Here is a 19753-nt window from a genome sequence, read left to right as displayed (position 1 = left end):
CAAGATACAGAGCTGATGGGAAAGCTGCAGAGGGAGGATTCTTTATTGCGTGAGGCGCACTGGAGGCAGCCCGGTGGGGCACGACCTCAGCCAGCTGGCGGTCAGGGCTGGGCGGAACGCCATGGGCCTCTTTTCCCATCTTCCTCTGGTCCCTGGGGAGCCGCCCTCACTCGGCAGATTCTGCATCAAACCTGAGTTCCTGCAGAACCTCGCTGATCGCCTCCATGGTTTTAATTACCCTACAAGAGCGGATGGAAACTATAAATAAAACCCAGATGGGCTGAATTAGCCAAGCTGCACAGCTAGTGGGGAGGGGGCCTATGGCAAGCCCTGGGCCCTCCTGCGTGCTGCCAAACCTCAAGCCTAGCCTGGGAGCATGCCCAGGAGGCGGGGTGGCTCTGTGGGTCACAGTGGGCTCATGGGAAAGGCCATGGTGGGGGGAGGGGTGCATGCCACTAAGAAGTTGGTATGTTTGTGCATCACTGCCTCTGCTTGGAGACCTGTGATAGACCTGCAGGGGCTCACACAGGGGAACAAGTGTGACTGTGGCCATGTTCAAACTCCCGACAGCCTCGGAAACTGCAGGAGACATGCACATCCTGGGATGCATGCTTCTGGGGACACCAGTGTGCAGGTCAGAGCGCCCTCTGACTGGCTCGGCGATAGGCCAACCGTGGCTGTAAGATGCCAATCTAAGCTGTCAGGACAGGGGGCCCAGAGGGCTCACTTCATTTTCAGCTCGCGCAACTTTTCAGGATCCTCCTGTTTAGACACTCCTGGTGTTGCCATCACCTGCAGCAGCGCCACCTGGAGGGAGAAATGGGAATCGCAATAGGTAAAAGCCCCACACTGACAGAGGGAAGGCAGGCCAGGAGAGGAGCCTAGGAGAACAGAGCTTGAGTAGGAGGGAGGATATGGTCCGCTTTTAGGACTCTCCTGTGGAAGAGCAGTACAGAATACAGTCACAGCTTGGAAAAGCCATGGAATGCTGGCAGGTATGGCAGCTGTGGCCTCCACCCCAGTGCTGGGACAGGGAGTTATGAATTCCAGGATGGAAAAAAATCTGGGACTCAAGTCAGAATTTGTGGTTCTGCACTATGAATTCCAGACCAAAGAGCGGTATGGACGTGGCTTTCGGTGGGTAAATCACTTCTGCACTAGTGAAGGGTCAGGGTAGGTACAGCCTTGAGATCGGGGTCAAGGGCCAAGCTTCTGAGGTTGTTTGTGGAAGAAGTAGCTGTGGGTCACAACAGTGATAACCCAGAGTTGAAGAGGGGCCTGAAGAGCCACAGTGTGTGCAGCGTTGGACCCTGGGGTTCTTGGGTTAGCTTTCTGGAGGGCTGGTATGAGAGCAATGTAGGCAGACAGGAGACAGCAGGAGAGGGCTCAAATCCATCGAGGTAGGTGGCAGAAAGTGGCCGGGAGTGGCCCAGGCCCGGCTCTGAAGGAGAGGTGGTGGTCTTACCGTAGCCAGGCGAGTCTGTTCCAGCTCTTGCAGGCTGCGCACGTGGTGGGCGAGCACCGGCTTCGAGCGAGGCCCCGCCAGCTCCGCTTCCACCGCCAGTACCTCCCGTGAGGCGGCGGCGAAGGCCTGAGTCACCTCGTGCACGACATTCCGGTAATGAGGAAAGAAGTCATGGTGCAGGCCACTGAGCAAGTACTGGCGGTGAGCTCTGCGGTAGGCGGGGAGGATGCTGAACCCACACCCCTGACTCACAGACCACAACCCCTGCTCCAGCCACCTGGAAGATGCACCCCACTCGAAGGCGCTGAACCTAAGCCCCACAGACCGGAGGACTTGCTGTGAGGTCAGAGCCTAGAGCCGGCCCATCTCTGCACTCGTGAAGAGTGGGCTGAGGCTGCGGGTCACGTCCCCTCAGAACCACTCCCCACCTTCTCCCGTACCTTGCCCACAGTCGTGCGTTCTGCTTTACCTTGGTTCTGCCGACCACACCCCCAGTCACCCACCCGGGGCTGTCCCGCCCTCCTGGACCACGCCTCCCGAGTACGCTCTGCCCTCCGGATCAGACCTCGGCAGCCCTCCAACCGCTTCCACACCTGGGTCCTCAGCCATACCAGTCAGTCAGCTGGGCCCTCAGTCCCGCGCCCAGCCACCTTCCCCCACATCGCGCCCTTAGTGGCCTATCGGAGGTCCCACTATGGCGAGCTCCCCCAGGCTCCGCCCCCTCCAGCCCAGCCAACTCACTGGTCCAGGCGGCGGAAGGCCTGCGCGCGCTCATTCTGCAGCTGCTGGATCCTCCGCACCAGCGTGGAGATCGGGGCATCTTTCTACGGGGGCGTGGAACCATGAAGCCGGAGCCCCGAGCCCGCCCCGCCGCCCCGCGCTCGCCCGTCCGCGCTCACCCAGGCCCACGCGGGCTCCGCAGGAGCCGGCACCTCCGTCGCGCCGGTGAACATGACTGCGCAGTCCCGCGGCGCCTGAGAACGGCCGCCGCGCCCCCTGCCGGCCAGGAGGTTCACGAACAACCCGCGCGCACTTGGCCACCTTCCTATAGTTAACAGTTCTATCTAGGCAGTTCCAGGACTGTGTGCATCCGCCTAATCTTCGAGACACGCGGGGACTTTATTTGGCCCCGGGGTCACAATCGCAGTTAAGGTCACAGGTGCTAACCTACACTTCTGCAAGGCTGTATTAGCGAAATGTAGCTGGGGCCTAGAGCGACATTTTGGTGCCTGTTACTGGACCGACGTGGCCGCGCCATCTGTAACTCAGTCCAGGCAGGCAGATCCTAAGCCCTCTTTTACATCTCAAGGAGAGTACGCGCTACACATCCATTCCGATAACCCTCTGAAATACAGATGGAGCGTCCGGCTATGGTGGTGCATGCCTTTATCTCGGCAGCGGGAAGGTAGGAGCAGGTGGCTATCTCTAGATTGAAGCCAGCCTGGTCTGCAGTTTCAGAACCACCAGAGCTACAGACCCAATATAGAAACCTCCCAACACCCAAAAAAGTACAATGGATCTGTGCAAACACCTTAAGGTGGGAGCCCGGGGCAGGAAAGACACTGCTCTCAAAGGCTCCTTCCCCAAGTTGCACTAGGGACATAATGGTGACCACAACTGCACTGAAGACTGCAAGCTGTTGGCAACAGGTTCAAACCCACTCGGTCCAGGGTGAGGAATGGTAGATCTTTGCCGTGGCTATAGCCAGTGTAGCACTCTCCAGGCTGGGCAGGAGTTTCAGGCTCCAAGACTACATAGGTTAGATGGCCAGGCCTCCAGACTCACATAAAGTGTGCGCACTGCAGTGCGGGCCTGTGTCCCAATGCTGGAAGGAGTGAAGACCCCCATGGTGGTGCCTGAGGGGCAGGAAGGCTGGCCTATAGGCTCAGTGAGCTAACCTGCACTTGAATGGCATACAGTTAGGTGAGCCAGACCTCCACAGACCCTAAACTATGGTCTGAGCTGAGACTATGTGAACGCAAGATCCCGTGGGCATGATGGGGCCAGACTGAGGACTGGAATATGGGTTCCAAGGCAGCTGCCAGAACCACCCTGTAGCTGTCTGTGTTTTCCATCTTTACATGAGTTTGAATGAATTCGTTTTTTCCCTACTTATAATCCACTGGTTCAAGTCCCAGTCCTGGACTACAGCTGAGACCTTCTACATGGGAGCCCCAACCGTCGACGCCCACCCGTGAACAGAACAGCCACTTTGGACACCAGTTACTGCTCCAGTCGATGGAAGGGGACTTTATTTGGCCCCGGGGTCATGGGCACATGTGGCCCAGCCTTATTTGACCTTCTTCTTGGGGCGCAGGTTGTTGGTGTGGCCGCACTTCTTCTTGCGGCAGTTGACGGCACGGGGGTGCAGGCGTGCGTAGCACTTGCGGCAGATCATCTTCTCACAGTTGTACTTCTGGGCGAGCTGACGGAGCGATGGCTCGATGATGCCGCCGCGCAGGCGCAGCACCAGGTGCAGGGTGGACTCTGTCAAGGAGGGCGGAGGTTGAGTCCTGTGCAAGCAGGGCAGGGCAGGGCCTCACACAGGACATGGAGGTGGGCTGCCCAAGGAGCACACCCTACAGAGGCCAGAAGTAGCAGCTGGACGGTGAGGTGCTGGGACCATTATGGCTCCTGTGCAAGCTCTCGTCAAACAACCCAGGAGATGTGCAGAGAAGAGGCCATACCCAGTCGGCCATCAGAACACAGCCAGCTCACAGTGCTGCCAGGTAGGTAGAATCCTACCTAGTCAGGCAGAGGCAGGACTGCTCTACATTCAAGCTCAGCTTCAGCAGGGAAGAAACTAAGTAACTAAAGGCAGATGGTGACACCCACACCCACAAACTGACCTCTGATCATTTAAAGAGGAACAGGCAACCCAGCCTGTTGAGAACACCTCCTTAATCTATGCAGTCAGTCTTTCCCGGCTCAAAATGAAAACAAAATGTCTGGTGGCGGGGTTGGGCAGGCCTTCTATTCCCAGCACTTGGGAAGCAGGAGAACCTCCGAGTTTGAGACCAGCCTGTTATAGTGAGTTCCAAGACAGCCAGGGCTACACAGAGAAATCCTGTGTATGTGTCTCTCGGGGGAACATTCACAAGGAGTTCCAGACTTAGCCTCAAAAAACCAAACCAAAACAAAACAAAAAAAACAAAAACAAAAAAAAAGCCCACAGATGGGTGTGATATTGCATACTCATAATCCCAGGGCTCAGAAAGGCAGATGAATTTCTGTGAGCCTGGTCTACAAATCAAGTCTAGGACAGCCAAGGCTACACAGAGAAACCCTGTCTGACAAAACCAAAACCAAAACCAAACAATTTCCCCACAAATTAAGGGCTTGGTAAATAATGGCACTGAGATGGATCTGGTGGCTTGGGCTCAATCTCTGATGGCCACACGGACTAGAAGAGGGCCAGGTGTGGTGGTGCACACCTCGGAATCTGAAGAGTGTGAGGAACGTTGTGGGTTTGAGAGCAACAAGGAATTTGAGAGTTACAAGGAATTCCAGACTTAGCCTTAAAAAACAAACAAACAAAACAGCCCAGGATTCAGGGAAGCATAGGCAGGCTGGCCTCTGAGTTCCAGTCCAGCAAGGGCTCCACAGAGAAATCCTGTCTGGAAAAAAGGGGAACTGACTCTGCCACATATACCAATGGCAAATGAACAAAAAGTTAAGGAACATGCCACTGGCAAGTAAACACAAAACCACCTACAGTCCCTGCTACTTATCTCATTCTCCCGTGCTGCTAGAGACAAGCCCCATCTACAGCGTCAAGTCCTCCCCTCCCTCAAGAGCTGAATAGCCAGGCACCCTGTTGCCCTCACCTTTCTGGATGTTGTAGTCAGACAGGGTGCGGCCATCCTCCAGCTGCTTGCCAGCGAATATCAGCCTCTGCTGGTCAGGTGGGATGCCTGTGTACAGGAGAAACCAGGCTGGCCATTCCTTCCTGAAGGCGCTGGGGCCACCCCACCTCCAAGATGGAAACCCGAACAGCAGAGCCCACCTTCCTTGTCTTGGATCTTGGCCTTGACATTCTCGATGGTGTCACTGGGCTCAACCTCAAGAGTGATGGTCTTGCCCGTCAGGGTCTTCACGAAGATCTGCATGTTGGGGTCTGCTAAGCAGAGGAGACACACGAGTGACACGTTGCTCGGGGGGACCACGGTCTCCCACTCCACATTTCTTAGCTACCTACCCTCCCCCAAAAGGCCAAACCTGCTGTGGACTGAAGCTCAGTATTCCCCCACTAGACAGTCTCAACTTCCCAGTCACCACCACCTGCTTCCCACCCTAGGCAGGTGACCCTCCTCTGCCCTCTCACTGACGGGTCGAACAGCAGACAGCTTTCTTCTCAGCAGGACAGGCTAGACGCACTGTGATCTACTTCGCAAGTGCTTATGTGACAGTACTGCATCACCTCGCAGACTGTTTAAAACAAGGTGTAATCCAGGCAGGCTTTGTAGCCTTAACCCTTCAAACACAGGCTGGCTCTGAGACCCTGCGTAACTAGCGCTGGAACCAGGCACCCAATGCATGTCAGCAGAGGCTCAGGCCTTGTCTGTAGCTCAGGCTGGAGCTCTTGGTCCTTCCACCCGCGGCTCCCGGGCTGGGCTACCGCGTGCCCGCCGCGCGCCGAGGCCCCGCCGGCGAGCCCTGCAGAGCACGCGCGGCGACAACGCGACCCCCGCTGGCCACCACACTCCCCTCGGTGGTCCCCGGCCCGGCCCAGCCGCCACCCGCCCGTCAGCGACGAAGCCACCACCAACCCGCTCGGCCGCCTCGTTGAAGAGAAAGAGGACGGCGGAACCGGAAACCCCCGAGTCTCCTCTTAGAGCGCCTGCGCTCTGAGCACGCTGCGCGTCGACGTCACAATCCGCGCCGCACGTCGTTCCCGCCCCAGGCTTCGCCGGGCGCCATATTGGGTGCTGGCAAAAGAAGCCGGATGCCAGGAGAGGCTTCGGGGAGGAGCTACGCCCCAGCACGTGAGTGAGGGCCGTTCGCTGCCTGCCTGCGTCTCCCGGCCCGCTGGGGACACGGTGTGCCCCTCTGAGGTGTCACCCCAGCCGGCGGACTGCGGGGAGTCCTGGGGTAGCCTGGGCGGTAGCACACACTTCGGCTGGGATTCGTTGTAAGCCTCTGTCTCAAAGGCCAGTAGACTCAGCGGGTAAAGGTGGAGGAAGAGAACCGACTGCAGCTCTTCACCCACGTTAACAAGACGCACACAGGCGAAAGAAATGAATGTAATAAAAATTGTTATTTAAGAGTGGGGTTGTCGGGCTGGAGAGATGGCTCGGCGGTTAAGAGCGCAGCTCTGCTCTTCCAGAGGTCCTGAGTTCAGTTCCCAGCGACCACATGGCGGCTCACAGCCACCTATAATGTGGTCTCATGCCCTCTTCTTTCGTGCAGGTGTACGTGCAGATAGAGCACTCATACATAAAATAAATAAATAAAATTAAAAAAAAAAAAAAAGAGTGGGAGTGGGGTTGTCGTGGCACTCGCCTCTGATCCTAGCAGTTGGAAGGCAGAGGGCCGCGCATGTCTGGAAGCTCACTGCCGGTCTGGTCCACAGAGAGTTCCAGAACAGCCAGGAGCCCATAGTTGAGATCCTGCTTCAAAAACAAATAACTGGAGAGAGATAAATTACCTTGAGTTTGATCGTGTGGCTCTTTTTTCCAAGTATTCCCCAGGGCTTACTGTGCATCGGGGAAAAAAAGCAACCGTGGAAGTATCTGGAAAGGTAACTTTTTTTAAAAATTGAAAATAGCTCCCCCCAAAACAATATAGTCTGATCAAAATGTTTCCTCCCCCCCGTCCTCCCTCATCCCCCCCCACCCCCCCCCCCCCCCCCAGGTCCACACCTTTGTTTACCTCTCATAGAAAACAGACAGGCAGTTGGCCCTGGTGGTGCAGCCTTTAATCGCAGCACTCAGGAGGCAGAGGCAGGCGGATCTACAAATCCAAGCCTGTAGCAGAGAAATCTTGTCTCAAGAAACTAAAAACAACAAAGAAAACCATAATAACAAGCAAAAGGCCTGTAAGGCAAACCTCCTGCTCTTAAAGTGTGCTTTGCATATCCAGTCAGAGAAAGCTAATTTCTCTATGTGAATGGCTGTCATTTGGAGACAAGTTAGGGACAGGGCATGTGTCTGCTTCCCATCAGCACTGGGACCCCTGCAGCCCTGCCCATGCCGCCATCTGTGTTAGGATGCTGTGCTGAGAGGCCTCCTTTCCTTGGCATCCTCTGTCCTCAGATTGTTACAATCTTCCTGCTGCCTCTTTTAAAGGGTTCCCTGAACCCTGAGGGGAGGGATTTGATGGAGACACCCATTTAGGGCTAAGAGTTCCAAGTTCTCACCCACATTTGTGGGTGTGCATCTGTTCCCATCTGCTGCAGTTGGCTTCTCTGATAATGGCCAAGCATGGCACTGTCTGGATTCCTGTCAGTCTCCAGGTGGAGAACACCTGGAGAGGTTCGTTCAGTGTACTCAAACAGTACAAACTGCTTTTGAGTGTTTTCCCTGCTAGTAAGGACATCTGTGTATGCAGTGCCTGCAAAGGCCAGAAGAGGGCACTGGGTCCCCCAGAAATTCAGTTCCTGATGGCTGAGAGCCTCCACATAGATCCAGGCATTGAACCTTGGTCCTCTTCAAAGGCAGCCAGAGACCTTTAGCTCTTGAGTCATTCACTTTTATGTGTATGAGTGTTCACCTGTTTGAGTGTCTGTCACTAGAATGGCTGGTGGCCCTAGAGTCTAAAAGAGGGCACCAGCTGTGCTGGACTGGAGTTGGAGTTTTAAGCTTCCATGTGGGGCTAGTGCTGTTTTCTTTCCTTTATTAGCACTATTTTGCAGTGATGAAGCTTACCCTGGGGCCTGGGGCCTGCTTCACACGGCTCTGCCACCAGGCTGTTTCCTGGCAGACTATCAGTTAATAGTGCCCTAGGCCTGGGAAGATGGCTCAAATCCCCAGAGCCCAGGTAAAAGCTGTATGACATGCAGTAGTGGCTGTGTGCAAGCCTAGCTCCTGTGTCTAGGTGGCCAGGGGAGAAGGTCACCTGGATGCCTCAGGACCCCCGACTGGCACGTCCCTGCCTTATAGTTCATAAAGTCTGCTGTTTGGCCAGCTTCCTCCAGCAGGACCCCCTGGACACATCCAGAACACCCAATGACAACAGCTGGTCACTACTAGCGCAGTGTTCCCTGTTCAGAACAGTCTTTATTGATAACTTCCCAACATCTGTAAACATCGGGTACAAAAATAGCCCATTCAGCTGTTTTCTAAAGTGGCTGGCCAGCTCTGGAGACGCCTGTTGGACCTGTGAGAAACACAGCTCCCCAGAGTCTGGCTGCCTCTATCTCAAACCTTCTAGCCTTCCAGAATCCAACATGACAGGAAAAAAGTCCTCTACAGAGGCAGGGAGGCCAGAACTAAGCCAGCAGCTGTCAGTGAGTAAGAACAAGCTCAGCCCTGCTGGCACCTTCTACCTCCAGTGGCCCCCCAGGGTGTGGGGGACATCTAGCTTTGGTCTGTGGGGACGGTAGAATCACTGTTCAAAGCTGGCCCAGGCTGAACTCAAGGTTACCTGGACCCAGCCCCACCACCTCAACTGGGGAGCATGTGCTGGCATGGGGAAATCCCATTCTTAGGGGAAGGGGCAGGAGTTTAGGGACCCTGCCTGTGACAGAATGGGGCAGCAAAGCTGGCTGGTTGTGACCCCAGGAGGAGCAGGGCTGCCCTGAGCCTTTCTGGGATGGTGGGAGGGGCTATTCTCCATGCATCTCTTCCTCGTCATCTGTCTGGCTGTGGCCGTTGATGGCAGGAGAGCCAGGTTGCATGTGTGACAGGTCCTCAAACCCAGGACTGAGGGACGGTGAGACAGTGTCTGGGCTGGTGTCACAGGAACCCGTACTCTGCTCGGAGGTGGCAATCGTTGTGGTGACACTGGGCGGGATGGGGTCTTCGTCTTCATCTTCTAGGAATGAGCCCTCTGGGATATCTAGGGAAGGAACCCCATGCTGGTCAAGTCACCTTGCACAGATCCAGGCCTTCCTGTAAGGGTGGCCCATTTCACAGAGGAGGAAACTAAGGCCTGGGCAAGTAGAAGGCAACTCATTACAACTCTAGGTTGAGGGTGAGCTCAGAGTATGCCCATCTACCTTTCAGTATGAGAGACTGAGGCAGGAGGCCTACACAGTGAGATTCTGCCTGAAAACCGAACACTTGAAATAAAACAATAAAAGTCCCAGGCTGGCTAGCACAGGCAGAAAGACTATGTTTGAGTGTATGTGCATGTGCACATGGCCCCTAGGCCAGGTACCACACCTGCCCTGCCTCATCTTAGCATCCCTAATGGTGGAGGCAGGACAATCAGGAATTTGAGGTCATCTTTCGCTTCATAAAGAATTTAAGGCCAATTTTGGCTACATAAAACATGTCTTGAAAAAAAAAGAAAGAAAAAAAAAAAAAGCCTTTACTCCTAGCACTTAGAGGCAGGCCGATCTCTTGAGTTCAAGAACCTTCTAGCCCTCCAGACTCCAACATGACAGTTCTATAGAAAGCCTAGTCTACAGGAAGAGTTCCAGGACAGCCAGAGCTCTACAGAGAAATCCTGTCTGGAAAAACCAAATCAAGGCAAACCAAACAAACAAAGAAAAATAAACTCCACAATGCAAACAAAAGAAACCTCAGGAATTCTACCTGTCACTGGGGTGGACAGAGACCACTCAACAGAAGAGGTGAGCTCAGACAGCCCTTCTCAATGTTGGGCAGGGTTCCAGCAAAATTACAGCCATAGACCTGATAACTTCTTTTTCTGGCCTTTCTTCTGCTCCACCTCATTCACACCCCAGACAGTATCACTTCCCTCTCGTGAGGGTCTCAGTTTCCCCTTTGTGAGAAAGAATGTTCCATCCCTACCTCACACTTGTTGGTGACAGCCTGCCATATAAGGGCTCCTGGGTGTTAGGTGAGAGCTGTCACTAGTCACTCTTGAAGCCTGTATCCAGAGGGGACATTGTGGCCTGTACCCTCCCACCACCCACGGGAGCCTGGATGAGCAGCTGTCCAGAAGCCTTCAGAAGCTAGCCTGGGCAGAAGGCACTGGCAGAAGCAGGGTGGGGTGGGGCACACTTACGGCTGAATGCCTCCGGGTGCTGCCGGGCCAGCTTCCCTTTCAGTGTCCTGTGGAGAAGGGGACAGACAGGGATGAGCCGCCAGCAGGAGCCTCTCTGGGCTCTGGAAACTGCCTGTTGCTTACTGCCCTGGGCACTTGTCTCCTGCATGGCCACAGCTGCTCCTCTGTTCCTAGGCTTGGCCCCAGCGGTGCTTTGGGGCAGAAGGGGCTGAGATGCTACAGGAGCTTACCACCATCTTCACCATCTTGCTGCTTTCTCTTCTGGCTCCCAGGTGTTGGGGTTTTCCCCAGCACATCTCCACTTTATTTGCTCAGAGCTCCATGAAGCAGGAATTCAGTGTCAGCTGGGCTGTGTGGTCAGCAAGCCCAGCATTTTTAAAACTTTTTATCTCTAACTTGTGTCCAGACATGTTTCTGTGTACAGGTATGCAGTGGGCAGGTGCTGACGGCTAGCTCCAGTTTTCTGGAGTTGGGAGTCACAGGCAATTGTGAGCCACCCAAGGGGTGCTGAGAAGCAAACTCCTGCTGTTGTGAGAACAACCCACACTCTCAACCACTGAGCCATCCCCCAGCCACTGTATCTGACTTTCTATGTGTTCTGGGATCTGAACTCTTGTCCTCATGGTTGCTTAGCTCTGAACCGAGTCATCTCCCCAGTGCCCTTTTGGCTTTCTGAGACGAAGTCTTACTGTGTAGCTCAGGCTATCCTCGAACTCACCTTGCAGCCCCCATTGACCTGGAAATCAAGATCCTCTTGTCATATCCTACACTGTGCCAGGATCCCAGGCAAGTGCCATAACCCCTAATTGGCTTTATTACTGTATGAACTACGTGCTGTTCTTTCTGCTCTGAAGTCCCACACCGCAGGCCTGACGGGCAGGAGAAGGTCCTCAGAGAGCACAGCATGCCCCCAACTGCAGCCAGCCTGGTGTCATGATGAGGCTGTCACAGCTGAGGCTCAGCATGGACGGACTGGGCTTCTGTCTCCTTTCTGGTGAACTAGGACACATGCTGCTGGCTATTGACTCTTGGGGCTCAAAGAGTTGCTGCCTACTCCCCAAAACAGTTGCTACTCTGAGATACAACTGTGTTAGAGGAAAAACTAGAAGACAAGGATGGCAGGCATCTCAGCGCTTAGGAGGTAGAGGTAGGAGAATAAGGGTTCAAAGTCATCCTCAGCTATAAGAGGAATGGAGGTTGGCCTGGGCTACAAAAAGACCTTGTCTCAAACAGTATCAAGACTGCAATAAAATAATAAAAAGAGGCCAGGCAGTTGTGGCACATGCCGTTAATTCTAGCACTAAGGAGACAGAGACAGGTGGGTCTCTGTGGGTTCCAGGACAGCTGGAGCTATTGAGGCCTTGCCTGAAAAATAAAACAGGGTGGGCTAGAACACCTGAAGATGTCTGTGGAGGCTTGCTTTGCCCCCTAGAGACCCAGGCCAGAGCCTTGGGTTGAAGGCAAGGGCACATCTATAATCTGGATCCCCTAAGGCCTGAGCTGTCCTGGGTCTGAGTGGCTGACTGAAGCTGTCACCGCCGTGTTGGGTGAGGCTATAAGGTACACCTGGAGCACTCTGAGGGAGAAGGAAATGGACGTCATGGTCCAGGAGCTGGCGCCATTATGGTAAGTCCCAAACCAAACCCTGACTGGCCTCTATCCAGAATGGACTCGGGGACCTCATGCTCTGCTGGCTGCTCAGCCTGCCTCCAAAAGCAGAAAGCCCAGCCTGTCCACCCAACTGTCACCTCTACTGACTTGTATTGGGTCTTAGCTGTGTGGCACAGATGCCAAATAAAAGGGAAATTCACCACCAGGCAGTAGTGGCACACTCCTTTAATTCCAACAGTCAGGAGGCAAAGGCAGGTGGATCTCTGAGTTCCAGGCCAGCCTGGTCTACAGAGCAAGTTCCAGGACAGCCCTGGCTATACAGTGAAACCCTGTCTCAAAAAAACAAAACCAAAAAAAAAAAAAAAAAAAAAAGGGGGAGCTTACTACTTCTAGATCACTCCCCCAGAGATCAGATCTGTGCTGTAAACCAACCAGAATTCCCTAGGCTGGAGAGGGGAGAGGGCACGGAGTATGGCAGAGGAAGGGAAGAGGATGCCTCAGAGGGGAAAGGAGGGAAGGATGGGGTGGGGGGGCCTCGAGGAAAAGGGTGTGGCCTCAGAAGGGAGTAAGAGACAGAGGCCAGCAAGGTCCCTGGCTCAGGGTCTTGGAGATGATAGGTAGAGCTTCAAAGTGGAGGGGCGGGGCATCCAAAGAGAGGATGGCCACTGAAGAGCCAATAGTAAGAGGATGGGGCTTGTGCTTTGGAGTTGTGCGGTAAGACAGGGCAAGGAGGCAGCTGCCAGGTAAGATGTGGGGCAACAGGCTATACAGCCACAGGGGACTCTGGGGGCAGGGACACCTGATCCTGCGGAAGATGCTGTCCAGGTCCCGTTTCATGTCCACCAAGGTACGTGTGTGGTGCATGAAGCGCTCACTCATCTGTTGCAGCCGCACACTGGACAGGTTGTTGAAGTTCAAAAGCATCTCGTTGGTTTTCTCGAAGCGGTCCAGCCTGCGGGGAGAGTGTGAGGGCCTCTGTCTGCATCAGGCTTAGGAACATTAGCCCCAGCTGAGCCCTGTGAGAGTCACAGCCTGAAGAATTCTATCTGCTATTCTAGCCACCCAACTCCTACTCACCCTTTAAAGCCCTATTTAAAGGTACTCTTAGTTACAGCCTGCATCTTTCACAGAGATTTTTAAGTGTGCATTAGTTTCTCCTGACAGGCTCCTGCTACATTGCCCAGCCTAGACTGAAACCACTCTATGTTCTAATCTGACCTCAAACGGCCTCTAGGTAAGTACTAGAATTACAGGACAGACCAAATCTCAATATGTGGTCTTGGCTGGCCTGGAACTCATGGAGTACAGGAGTTAAAGGTGTGTGCTATCACTCCAGGGCCATACTTATTTTCTATTCTGTTTTGCCTTTGTGTATATCTGTGAACCGTGTGCATAAAGTGCCCAAGGAGGACAGAAGACAGTTCCAGTCCCCAGAACATCAATTACAGCGGTGAGCCACTATGTGGGTGCTGGGAATAGAACTGGCTCTCCTTAAAAGTAGCTGCTGCTCTTAACCACTTTATAGCTCTAAAGCCCCCGCCCCCTTTTTTCCAAGGTTTAGATTTTAAATGTTTCTCAAGGCCAATATTCAGAAGATGTCCCCACCATGAGTGATTACTGGAAGGTGGAACATTGGGGAATACCCACAAAGGGGATGCTGGGAACTCAGCCTCTCCATCTCTTTCTTGGCTTCTTGGCCACAAACAGCTTCAAAAGATGGACAGGAATCTGAGGCAGAAAGCTGTTCCTCTGTTATGTTTCCCCTCGTGAACTCTGCCACATCAACAGGAACCTGATGTCCTGTCTCAGAGTCACTTAGTCCTCATGTTGACTGTTCCTGTTGCACTTCATAAACCCCAAGTCGGTCCTCAAGCCCTGGCATGACACCCAAGGGCTTGGATGGTTCTCATTTGGTTTTGTCATGTTAGTATGGGAGTTTACAGGGCCATATCTGAACCTAACCTCAAGAACCAGGAGAGAGGCCTGGGCATGGTGGCATACACCTTTAATCCCAGTGCTTGGGAGGCAGAGGCAGGCAGATCTTTGAGTTAGAGGCCAGTCTGGTCTGCAGAGTGACTTCCAGGTTAGCCATGGGCTGCACAGAGAAACCCTGTCTCAAAAAACAAAAACAAGGGGGCTAGAAGGATAGCTCAGCTGTTAAGAGCACTCGCTGCTCTTCCAGAGGACTCAGGTTCAATTCCCAGCACCACATGGCAGCTCACAACTGTAGCTCCAATTCCAGGGAATCTGGAAACTGACACATGCAGACAAAACAACAATGCACATAAAGGTAAACAAATTAAAAAAAAAACAAACAACTAAGTAAATATATAAGGTAGAGGGCCCCAGAGGAAGACAACAGCCAAGGTGCAGTGTGTTATAAACAAGGAGCTGGGAGGGCCAGCCACTAGAATGGTGGCAACACCCACTGTCACCCCCATAAGCCAAGCTGAAATTGGAGAGGCTTTACCAGCCAGGGAGCAAAGTGTCCTGGATCCGGCTCCCTGCACAGCCAGACTGGTGTCCAGGTGCCGATGCCAAGAAGCTCCTGAGAACCCTACAGCTCCAGCCCTCCCAGGCCTTGCATGGGGACAGGAGCCCCTTGACAATGTCACCACAGCTGCAAAATCCTACCAATCCCATGCCAAGGCCTGGCTTGTAAGCCAGGAAGGAATTGGCTCTGAAGCCAGGACCTCATTTCCTTTGTCAAAACTCTGGGCAGGATTCAGGTAGACAGCGGGATCCTTCCCATGCCTCCCGTGGTCACTCACATGTTCTTCTGGGCCAGGATAATGGCATTGACGTCATCAGTGTTCACCATGCTGAGGAAGCGGCCACAGAAGACCCTTGAGGCCGAGTCTGGGGGGTCCATCTCTTTCTCCTTGGCCTCTGATGCCTGAAATGACCAGAACAAGATTTGAGCTCAGCACTACGCAAGTGGGGACGTCAAGAGCCCATCATAGCTCCTAACAGAAATCACCCAAGCTTCAGAACATGCACTGGTAACGTGGGGTTCTTGAGGGCCTAACAGGGATCCATCCCCAGAAATACATAAGCCAGAAGAGCTGAGCATGGTAGCACACTGTTGCTTCCAGCATTCAGGAAGCTGAGGCAGGAGGATGGAGCTCTAAGCTACTCCGGGTTAAAGAGTGAGGCCCACTCTGCCACAGTCCCATCTCATACTGGGCCAAGAACTGAACTTTTAACAGGCACAGGCTGGGCAGTGTCATTTCTCCCTTCACTGTCCTCACTAGACTCTGCAAAGCTGCTGCCTCCCCTGTCACGCTCTGCACCTGTGTGGCTTAGGTTAGTGCTTTGTATTTATTTTATGTGGGACATGCACAGGTGCCACAGTGCTCAAGACAGTGAGAGCTCAGATTGCAGAGGTTGGGGGTGGCAGAGGCTGGATGCTGAACTACAGGCAGCATGGACACTGTGCAGAGAGCTCAGGGCCTCTTCCAGCGCCATCTCTGCAGCCCTCTTCTTCCACCAGCTTCCAGGATTCTTCTACCTGCTCCCAGCTCACCATCACTGAGCCCCAGCTCTGTGTGCAGCTTCTGGGGGTTGAACCTGGGTCCTTAAGCATGTTATCAGTGCACCCTCCCTTCAAAACAGGCTCATAATGCTTAGCTCAAGCTGACCTGGAACTTGCCATGTATATCAGGCTGGCCGTACACTCACAGAAACCTGTCTGCCTCTGCCTCCAGAGTGCTGAGCTGAAGGGTGTGTACCACCATACCTTGCTTGTTGTTTCTGAGCAGTTTCTAATGTAGCCCAGGGTAGCCCCTGACTTACAGCATAGCTGAGGATAACCTGACTTTATGGTTCTCCTGCCTCACTTCCTGAGTGCTGGAACAGTGGCATGGTTGTCTCCACACTTGCTTTCCGCAGATTGACACCTAATTATCAAGGGCTAGTTGGCTTAGCCTACATGGTAAGAGACAACAAAGGTTCTAGAGGGCAAGGACTGACCTGAGGCTGACCTCCACATCTGCACTGTGGAACATGTGAACACATACTCCAAACAAGTCCCAAATTCAGCTCTAAACATGGTTTGGGGGCGAGCAAGGTGACTCAGTGGATGGAGGTGCTTCCTGCCAAGCATAATGACCTGAATTCGAACCCTGGGACCAACATGGTGGAAACAGAGAACCAACTCCACATGCATGCCACAGTATACATGTAATTATAAATATGTATAAAAAAACAGACTTAGCCAGTCCTGGTGGTGCATGCCTTTAATCCCAGCACTCTGATGATGCCAGCCTGGTCTACAGAGTGAGTTCCAAGACCGACAGGGCTACACACAGGGAAATCCTGTATAAAAAACTTAAAAAAAGAAATTACATGTAATTTTTTAAATGTAAAAAAAAAAAAAATGATTTCTTGTGCTTGTGTGTGTTGGGGGTCCACTATGTGGGTACCAGGAATTGAACTCAGGTCATCAATCTTGGCCGAGCTGATAGTTCACACCTGTTACTGCAGCACTTAAAAGGCTGAGGGAGGCCAGATCTCTGTGAGATCCAGGGAAGCCTGGTCTACATAAAGCCAAGGCTACTCAGGTTTTCAAAATTCTGTCTTGAAAAAAATCAAAGACCAAAATAAAATAACAAAAATAAAAACAGGCTGAGGCAGGAAGATTGTTCCCAGCTCTAGATGCCAGCCTGGGCTACTCTCTGAGAACTGCCCTCAGAAGCACAACACTCTGCTCTGAAGTTTGCTCTGTTTTATCAACAATTTAAAGCCAGGAATTGCAAGCAAGGCCCGGTCCCCATATGGCTTGTGGTTCTTAGCATCTGGCAGGCAGATGAGGGCCTCTGCTGTGCCCTGGTGAGCAGAGCTTCCCAGACCAGATAAAAAACAGGAGATTCAAAGCAGCAACCCCTCTCTGGTTTTCAGGAAATAGCCCATGATCCTGATAGGACTTAGCATTGGGCAGGATTTACACACAGGAGCCAGGTGTGGTGACATATACTAGCAACACCAGGGTTGAAGAGGAGGGTCAAAGTTCAAGGCCAAATTCAGCTACATGAATGAAAGCTAGATAGGGCTACAGAGTGAGCCCTGATCAACAAATAGTGTACGATAGTTCCTGCTATTCAGTACAAAGAAGGCTAAGGCAGAAAAATTGGCAAGAGATTAGGGAAGCCTGGACTACAGTGACTCCAGGTCAGTGTAAGATCCTGTCTCAAAAAATGAGAGACAGTTGGCACCGTGTCATACACCTTCAGGGTCACCACTTGGGAGGCAGCAACAGGGATCTACTAAGCTCAAGGTAAAAGAACAATGGAGAGAGGGAGAATGAATGAACAGCGGGAGGAGGCATGAAACATAATGGCCTGCCTTGGGGTCCCCAGAACTCTTGTACAGAGACACAGTAATGCATCCACCTGTACTCCCAGCACCCTTACATGGGGACAGGAGGCAGAGACAAGAAAATAGCTTGGATACTGCAAGGCCTGGCTTACAGAGGTGAAGGAGAGATGCTGTCTGACACTCTGGTTATTCCCTGAGCTCTTCAAGTAACACACAGAAACCAAAAGACTAAAAAAATACATATTTAAATCAGGAATGAATGGCCTTTTAACCAGTACCTAGAAGGCAGAAGCAGGTGGATTTCTGAGTATAAGGCCAGCCTGGTCTAGAGAGTGAGTTCCAAGACAGCCAGGGCTACACAGAGAAACCCTGTCTCAAACACAAACAAGTGGGTAGTGGCAGCACACACCTTTAATCCCAGTATTTTGGAGGCAGAGGCAGATGGACTTCAGCCTGGTCTATAGAGCAAGTTCCATAACTACTGGGCCACAGAGAAACTGTCTTGAAACCAAACCCAACCAAAATAAAAAAAGAAAAGAAACTAGCTGTGGCAGGGCATGGCCCTTCCCATCCCACAATCATACCAAGTTCAGCCATCCACAGTCAAACATGACCACGGACAAACTGCAGGCACAGAGTTTTAGACCCTAGCATAAAGGGAGAAGAGTAAGGCAGGGAGCATCCAGCCTTCACGGCCAACCATAACTTCAGAGGTCTTCCCAAGCCACCCTGGGCAGCATAGGAAGAGCAACCCTATTTCAGGCAATGGCCTGGAGATGGTTCAGTGCCTAAAAGGTGCAGGCCTTCAAAACTGAGGGCTCCAGCGCAAGCCCGGGACACACCTGACAGAAAGCCAACTTGTGGAGGTTATCTCCTGCACATGAAGGGGCATGTCCCCATCTCCCGAAATAAATATGGTAGAATTTTTCTTAAGAAAGAAACGACTTGTGGTTAAAGGGCATAGCCAACAGCTAGATTAGCAGCTGGCATCTTTCATACAGAATTTTGATAGCATACATTTTCTTCTAGATCAAGGTACCAGTCCTGGACTGGGGCTGAACTGTTAGCACAAAAGGCCCTGGGTCCCTCAGTAACGACCAGACAAGGCTGTCTGTACATACTGAGATCTCAGTATGCATGAAACCCTGTCTTAAAGCACAGGCCTGTGGGACAGCTCATGTCTGTCATCCTGCCACTCAGGGCTAAGGGGCTGTTGTGGATTCAAGGTTAATCTGGGATGCATAGAGATCCAGCTTGCGACTACCTATAAACAAACAGGCGTGGCGACAAGAATGGCACAAGGTTCTGGTCATCCTTTGTTTTGTGAATTCGAGGCCAGCCTGAGACAAATGAGACCCCGACCAAAACAAGACACAACACAAGCCAGGTGGGGTAACTCACGCTTGTCATTCCAGCACTCAAAAGACTGAGAAGGTGGCATTTCAAGGGCTGGAGGCCAGTTCGGGCTACTATCTCAAAAATCTAGACTTTCCCCTAATACTTGGGTGTCTGGAGCAGGGGGATCACTGGGAATTGGAGACGAATTTGGGCTACTATCTCAAAAACCACTGTTCCCCAGGAATGCAAGGCTGACTGGAAGGGCTCGGCGCCTCAAGGTCACAAGCAACGGGCAGAAGGAGTAGCCGGCCTCCTCCAACCGAATTCAACTCGGCGGTCAAACTACGAAGAGAAAAAACAAAAACAAAGCGGACAGGGCGGAGTTCAAGCAGGCATGGAGGCCCCGCCCCTTCCAGCGGGGAAACTGAGGCACGCGAGCACTCCGCGCCGCCCAGGACTCCCGGTTGTGGACCGTCACACAACTCGGGTTCCCATCCGGATCCGCCCGTGCCGCCGCTGGGAAGCCGGGGAGGCTGAGTCGCCTCGGCCGCAGAGCCAGGACGTCCTCTCCCTCCCCGCCACGGCCTCCCGCTGCCCCGCGGCCCCGCCCCAGCCCGGCCCGGCCCGGGCATCGCCGGCCTCGGCACCTGCACATCTGGCGGCTTTGCTCGCGCTTCCGGGATGGCGCCCGCGGCAGTGGCGTCATCACGCAGCGTCCGTGCACTCCTCCCGTCAAGGCGCCGACGAGGCCGCGAGCATGCTCGCAGCAGGAAAAGGCGGGACCAAGATGTAGAGGCACTTAAAAAGGTCAAAAGTGTTCAATCACAGGGCGACCTATACGCATGCGCAGTGTTCCAAGCGTGGGTCTCCTAAGCAACGCGGAAGTGG

General features: G+C 53.2%; 3 protein-coding genes across 7 annotated transcripts; all 3 read right to left on the bottom strand.

Annotated features, from left to right (window-relative positions):
* Positions 1-25: 25 nt before the first annotated feature.
* Rex1bd (required for excision 1-B domain containing) lies at positions 26-2436 on the bottom strand. Of its 2 annotated transcripts, XM_055618883.1 has the most exons (5): positions 2365-2436; positions 2207-2289; positions 1466-1673; positions 728-807; positions 26-239 (listed from the first exon to the last, which is right to left on the bottom strand). In XM_055618883.1, the coding sequence occupies exons 1-5, from the start codon at positions 2416-2418 to the stop codon at positions 167-169; spliced, it is 498 nt and encodes a 165-aa protein (XP_055474858.1). In that variant the 5' UTR covers positions 2419-2436; the 3' UTR covers positions 26-166. The 2 variants fall into 2 exon arrangements, with proteins under 2 accessions (XP_055474858.1, XP_055474859.1); XM_055618884.1 differs by lacking the exons at positions 2207-2289; positions 2365-2436 and adding an exon at positions 2031-2161.
* A 1252-nt stretch (positions 2437-3688) lies between these two features.
* On the bottom strand, positions 3689-6322 carry Uba52 (ubiquitin A-52 residue ribosomal protein fusion product 1). Of its 2 annotated transcripts, none has more exons than XM_055618890.1 (4): positions 6235-6322; positions 5472-5582; positions 5293-5379; positions 3689-3952 (listed from the first exon to the last, which is right to left on the bottom strand). In XM_055618890.1, exons 2-4 carry the CDS (start codon positions 5572-5574, stop codon positions 3756-3758), a joined length of 387 nt encoding a protein of 128 aa, XP_055474865.1. In that variant the 5' UTR covers positions 5575-5582; positions 6235-6322; the 3' UTR covers positions 3689-3755. The 2 variants fall into 2 exon arrangements, with proteins under 2 accessions (XP_055474865.1, XP_055474866.1); XM_055618891.1 differs by having other exon boundaries at positions 5472-5585; positions 6235-6311.
* Positions 6323-8657: 2335 nt separating this feature from the next.
* Kxd1 (KxDL motif containing 1) lies at positions 8658-19604 on the bottom strand. Of its 3 annotated transcripts, none has more exons than XM_055618837.1 (5): positions 19513-19604; positions 14983-15107; positions 13011-13163; positions 10601-10647; positions 8658-9463 (listed from the first exon to the last, which is right to left on the bottom strand). In XM_055618837.1, exons 2-5 carry the CDS (start codon positions 15081-15083, stop codon positions 9231-9233), a joined length of 534 nt encoding a protein of 177 aa, XP_055474812.1. In that variant the 5' UTR covers positions 15084-15107; positions 19513-19604; the 3' UTR covers positions 8658-9230. The 3 variants fall into 3 exon arrangements, with proteins under 3 accessions (XP_055474812.1, XP_055474811.1, XP_055474810.1); XM_055618836.1 differs by lacking the exon at positions 19513-19604 and adding an exon at positions 18929-19468; XM_055618835.1 differs by lacking the exon at positions 19513-19604 and adding an exon at positions 16184-16320.
* Positions 19605-19753: the final 149 nt, after the last annotated feature.

Source organism: Psammomys obesus, unplaced genomic scaffold (genome assembly GCF_907164565.1).
Source record: "Psammomys obesus unplaced genomic scaffold, mPsaObe1.curated_primary_1811, whole genome shotgun sequence".
Classification (NCBI taxonomy): domain Eukaryota; kingdom Metazoa; phylum Chordata; class Mammalia; order Rodentia; family Muridae; genus Psammomys; species Psammomys obesus.
Note: the sequence above shows the minus strand (reverse complement) of the source record. Positions and strands in the feature narration are given on the sequence as shown.

What these genes read in the sequence shown, in the direction of transcription:
- Rex1bd (XM_055618883.1), bottom strand. Translation starts at nt 2,418, where the DNA reads ATGTTCACCGGCGCGACGGAGGTGCCGGCTCCTGCGGAGCCCGCGTGG. An exon ending in AACAGACTCGCCTGGCTACG is followed by an intron (nt 808 to 1,465) that starts GTAAGACCACCA and finishes TTCTCCCTCCAG; the next exon opens with GTGGCGCTGCTGCAGGTGAT. An exon ending in TTGCGCGAGCTGAAAATGAA is followed by an intron (nt 240 to 727) that starts GTGAGCCCTCTG and finishes CCGCTCTTGTAG; the next exon opens with GGTAATTAAAACCATGGAGG.
- Uba52 (XM_055618890.1), bottom strand. Translation starts at nt 5,574, where the DNA reads ATGCAGATCTTCGTGAAGACCCTGACGGGCAAGACCATCACTCTTGAG. An exon ending in CAAGATCCAAGACAAGGAAG is followed by an intron (nt 5,380 to 5,471) that starts GTGGGCTCTGCT and finishes TCCTGTACACAG; the next exon opens with GCATCCCACCTGACCAGCAG. An exon ending in TGACTACAACATCCAGAAAG is followed by an intron (nt 3,953 to 5,292) that starts GTGAGGGCAACA and finishes CCTCCTTGACAG; the next exon opens with AGTCCACCCTGCACCTGGTG.
- Kxd1 (XM_055618835.1), bottom strand. Translation starts at nt 16,228, where the DNA reads ATGTGTTCACATGTTCCACAGTGCAGATGTGGAGGTCAGCCTCAG. An exon ending in GATGTGGAGGTCAGCCTCAG is followed by an intron (nt 15,108 to 16,183) that starts GTCAGTCCTTGC and finishes TGGTCATTTCAG; the next exon opens with GCATCAGAGGCCAAGGAGAA. An exon ending in ATCCTGGCCCAGAAGAACAT is followed by an intron (nt 13,164 to 14,982) that starts GTGAGTGACCAC and finishes CTCTCCCCGCAG; the next exon opens with GCTGGACCGCTTCGAGAAAA.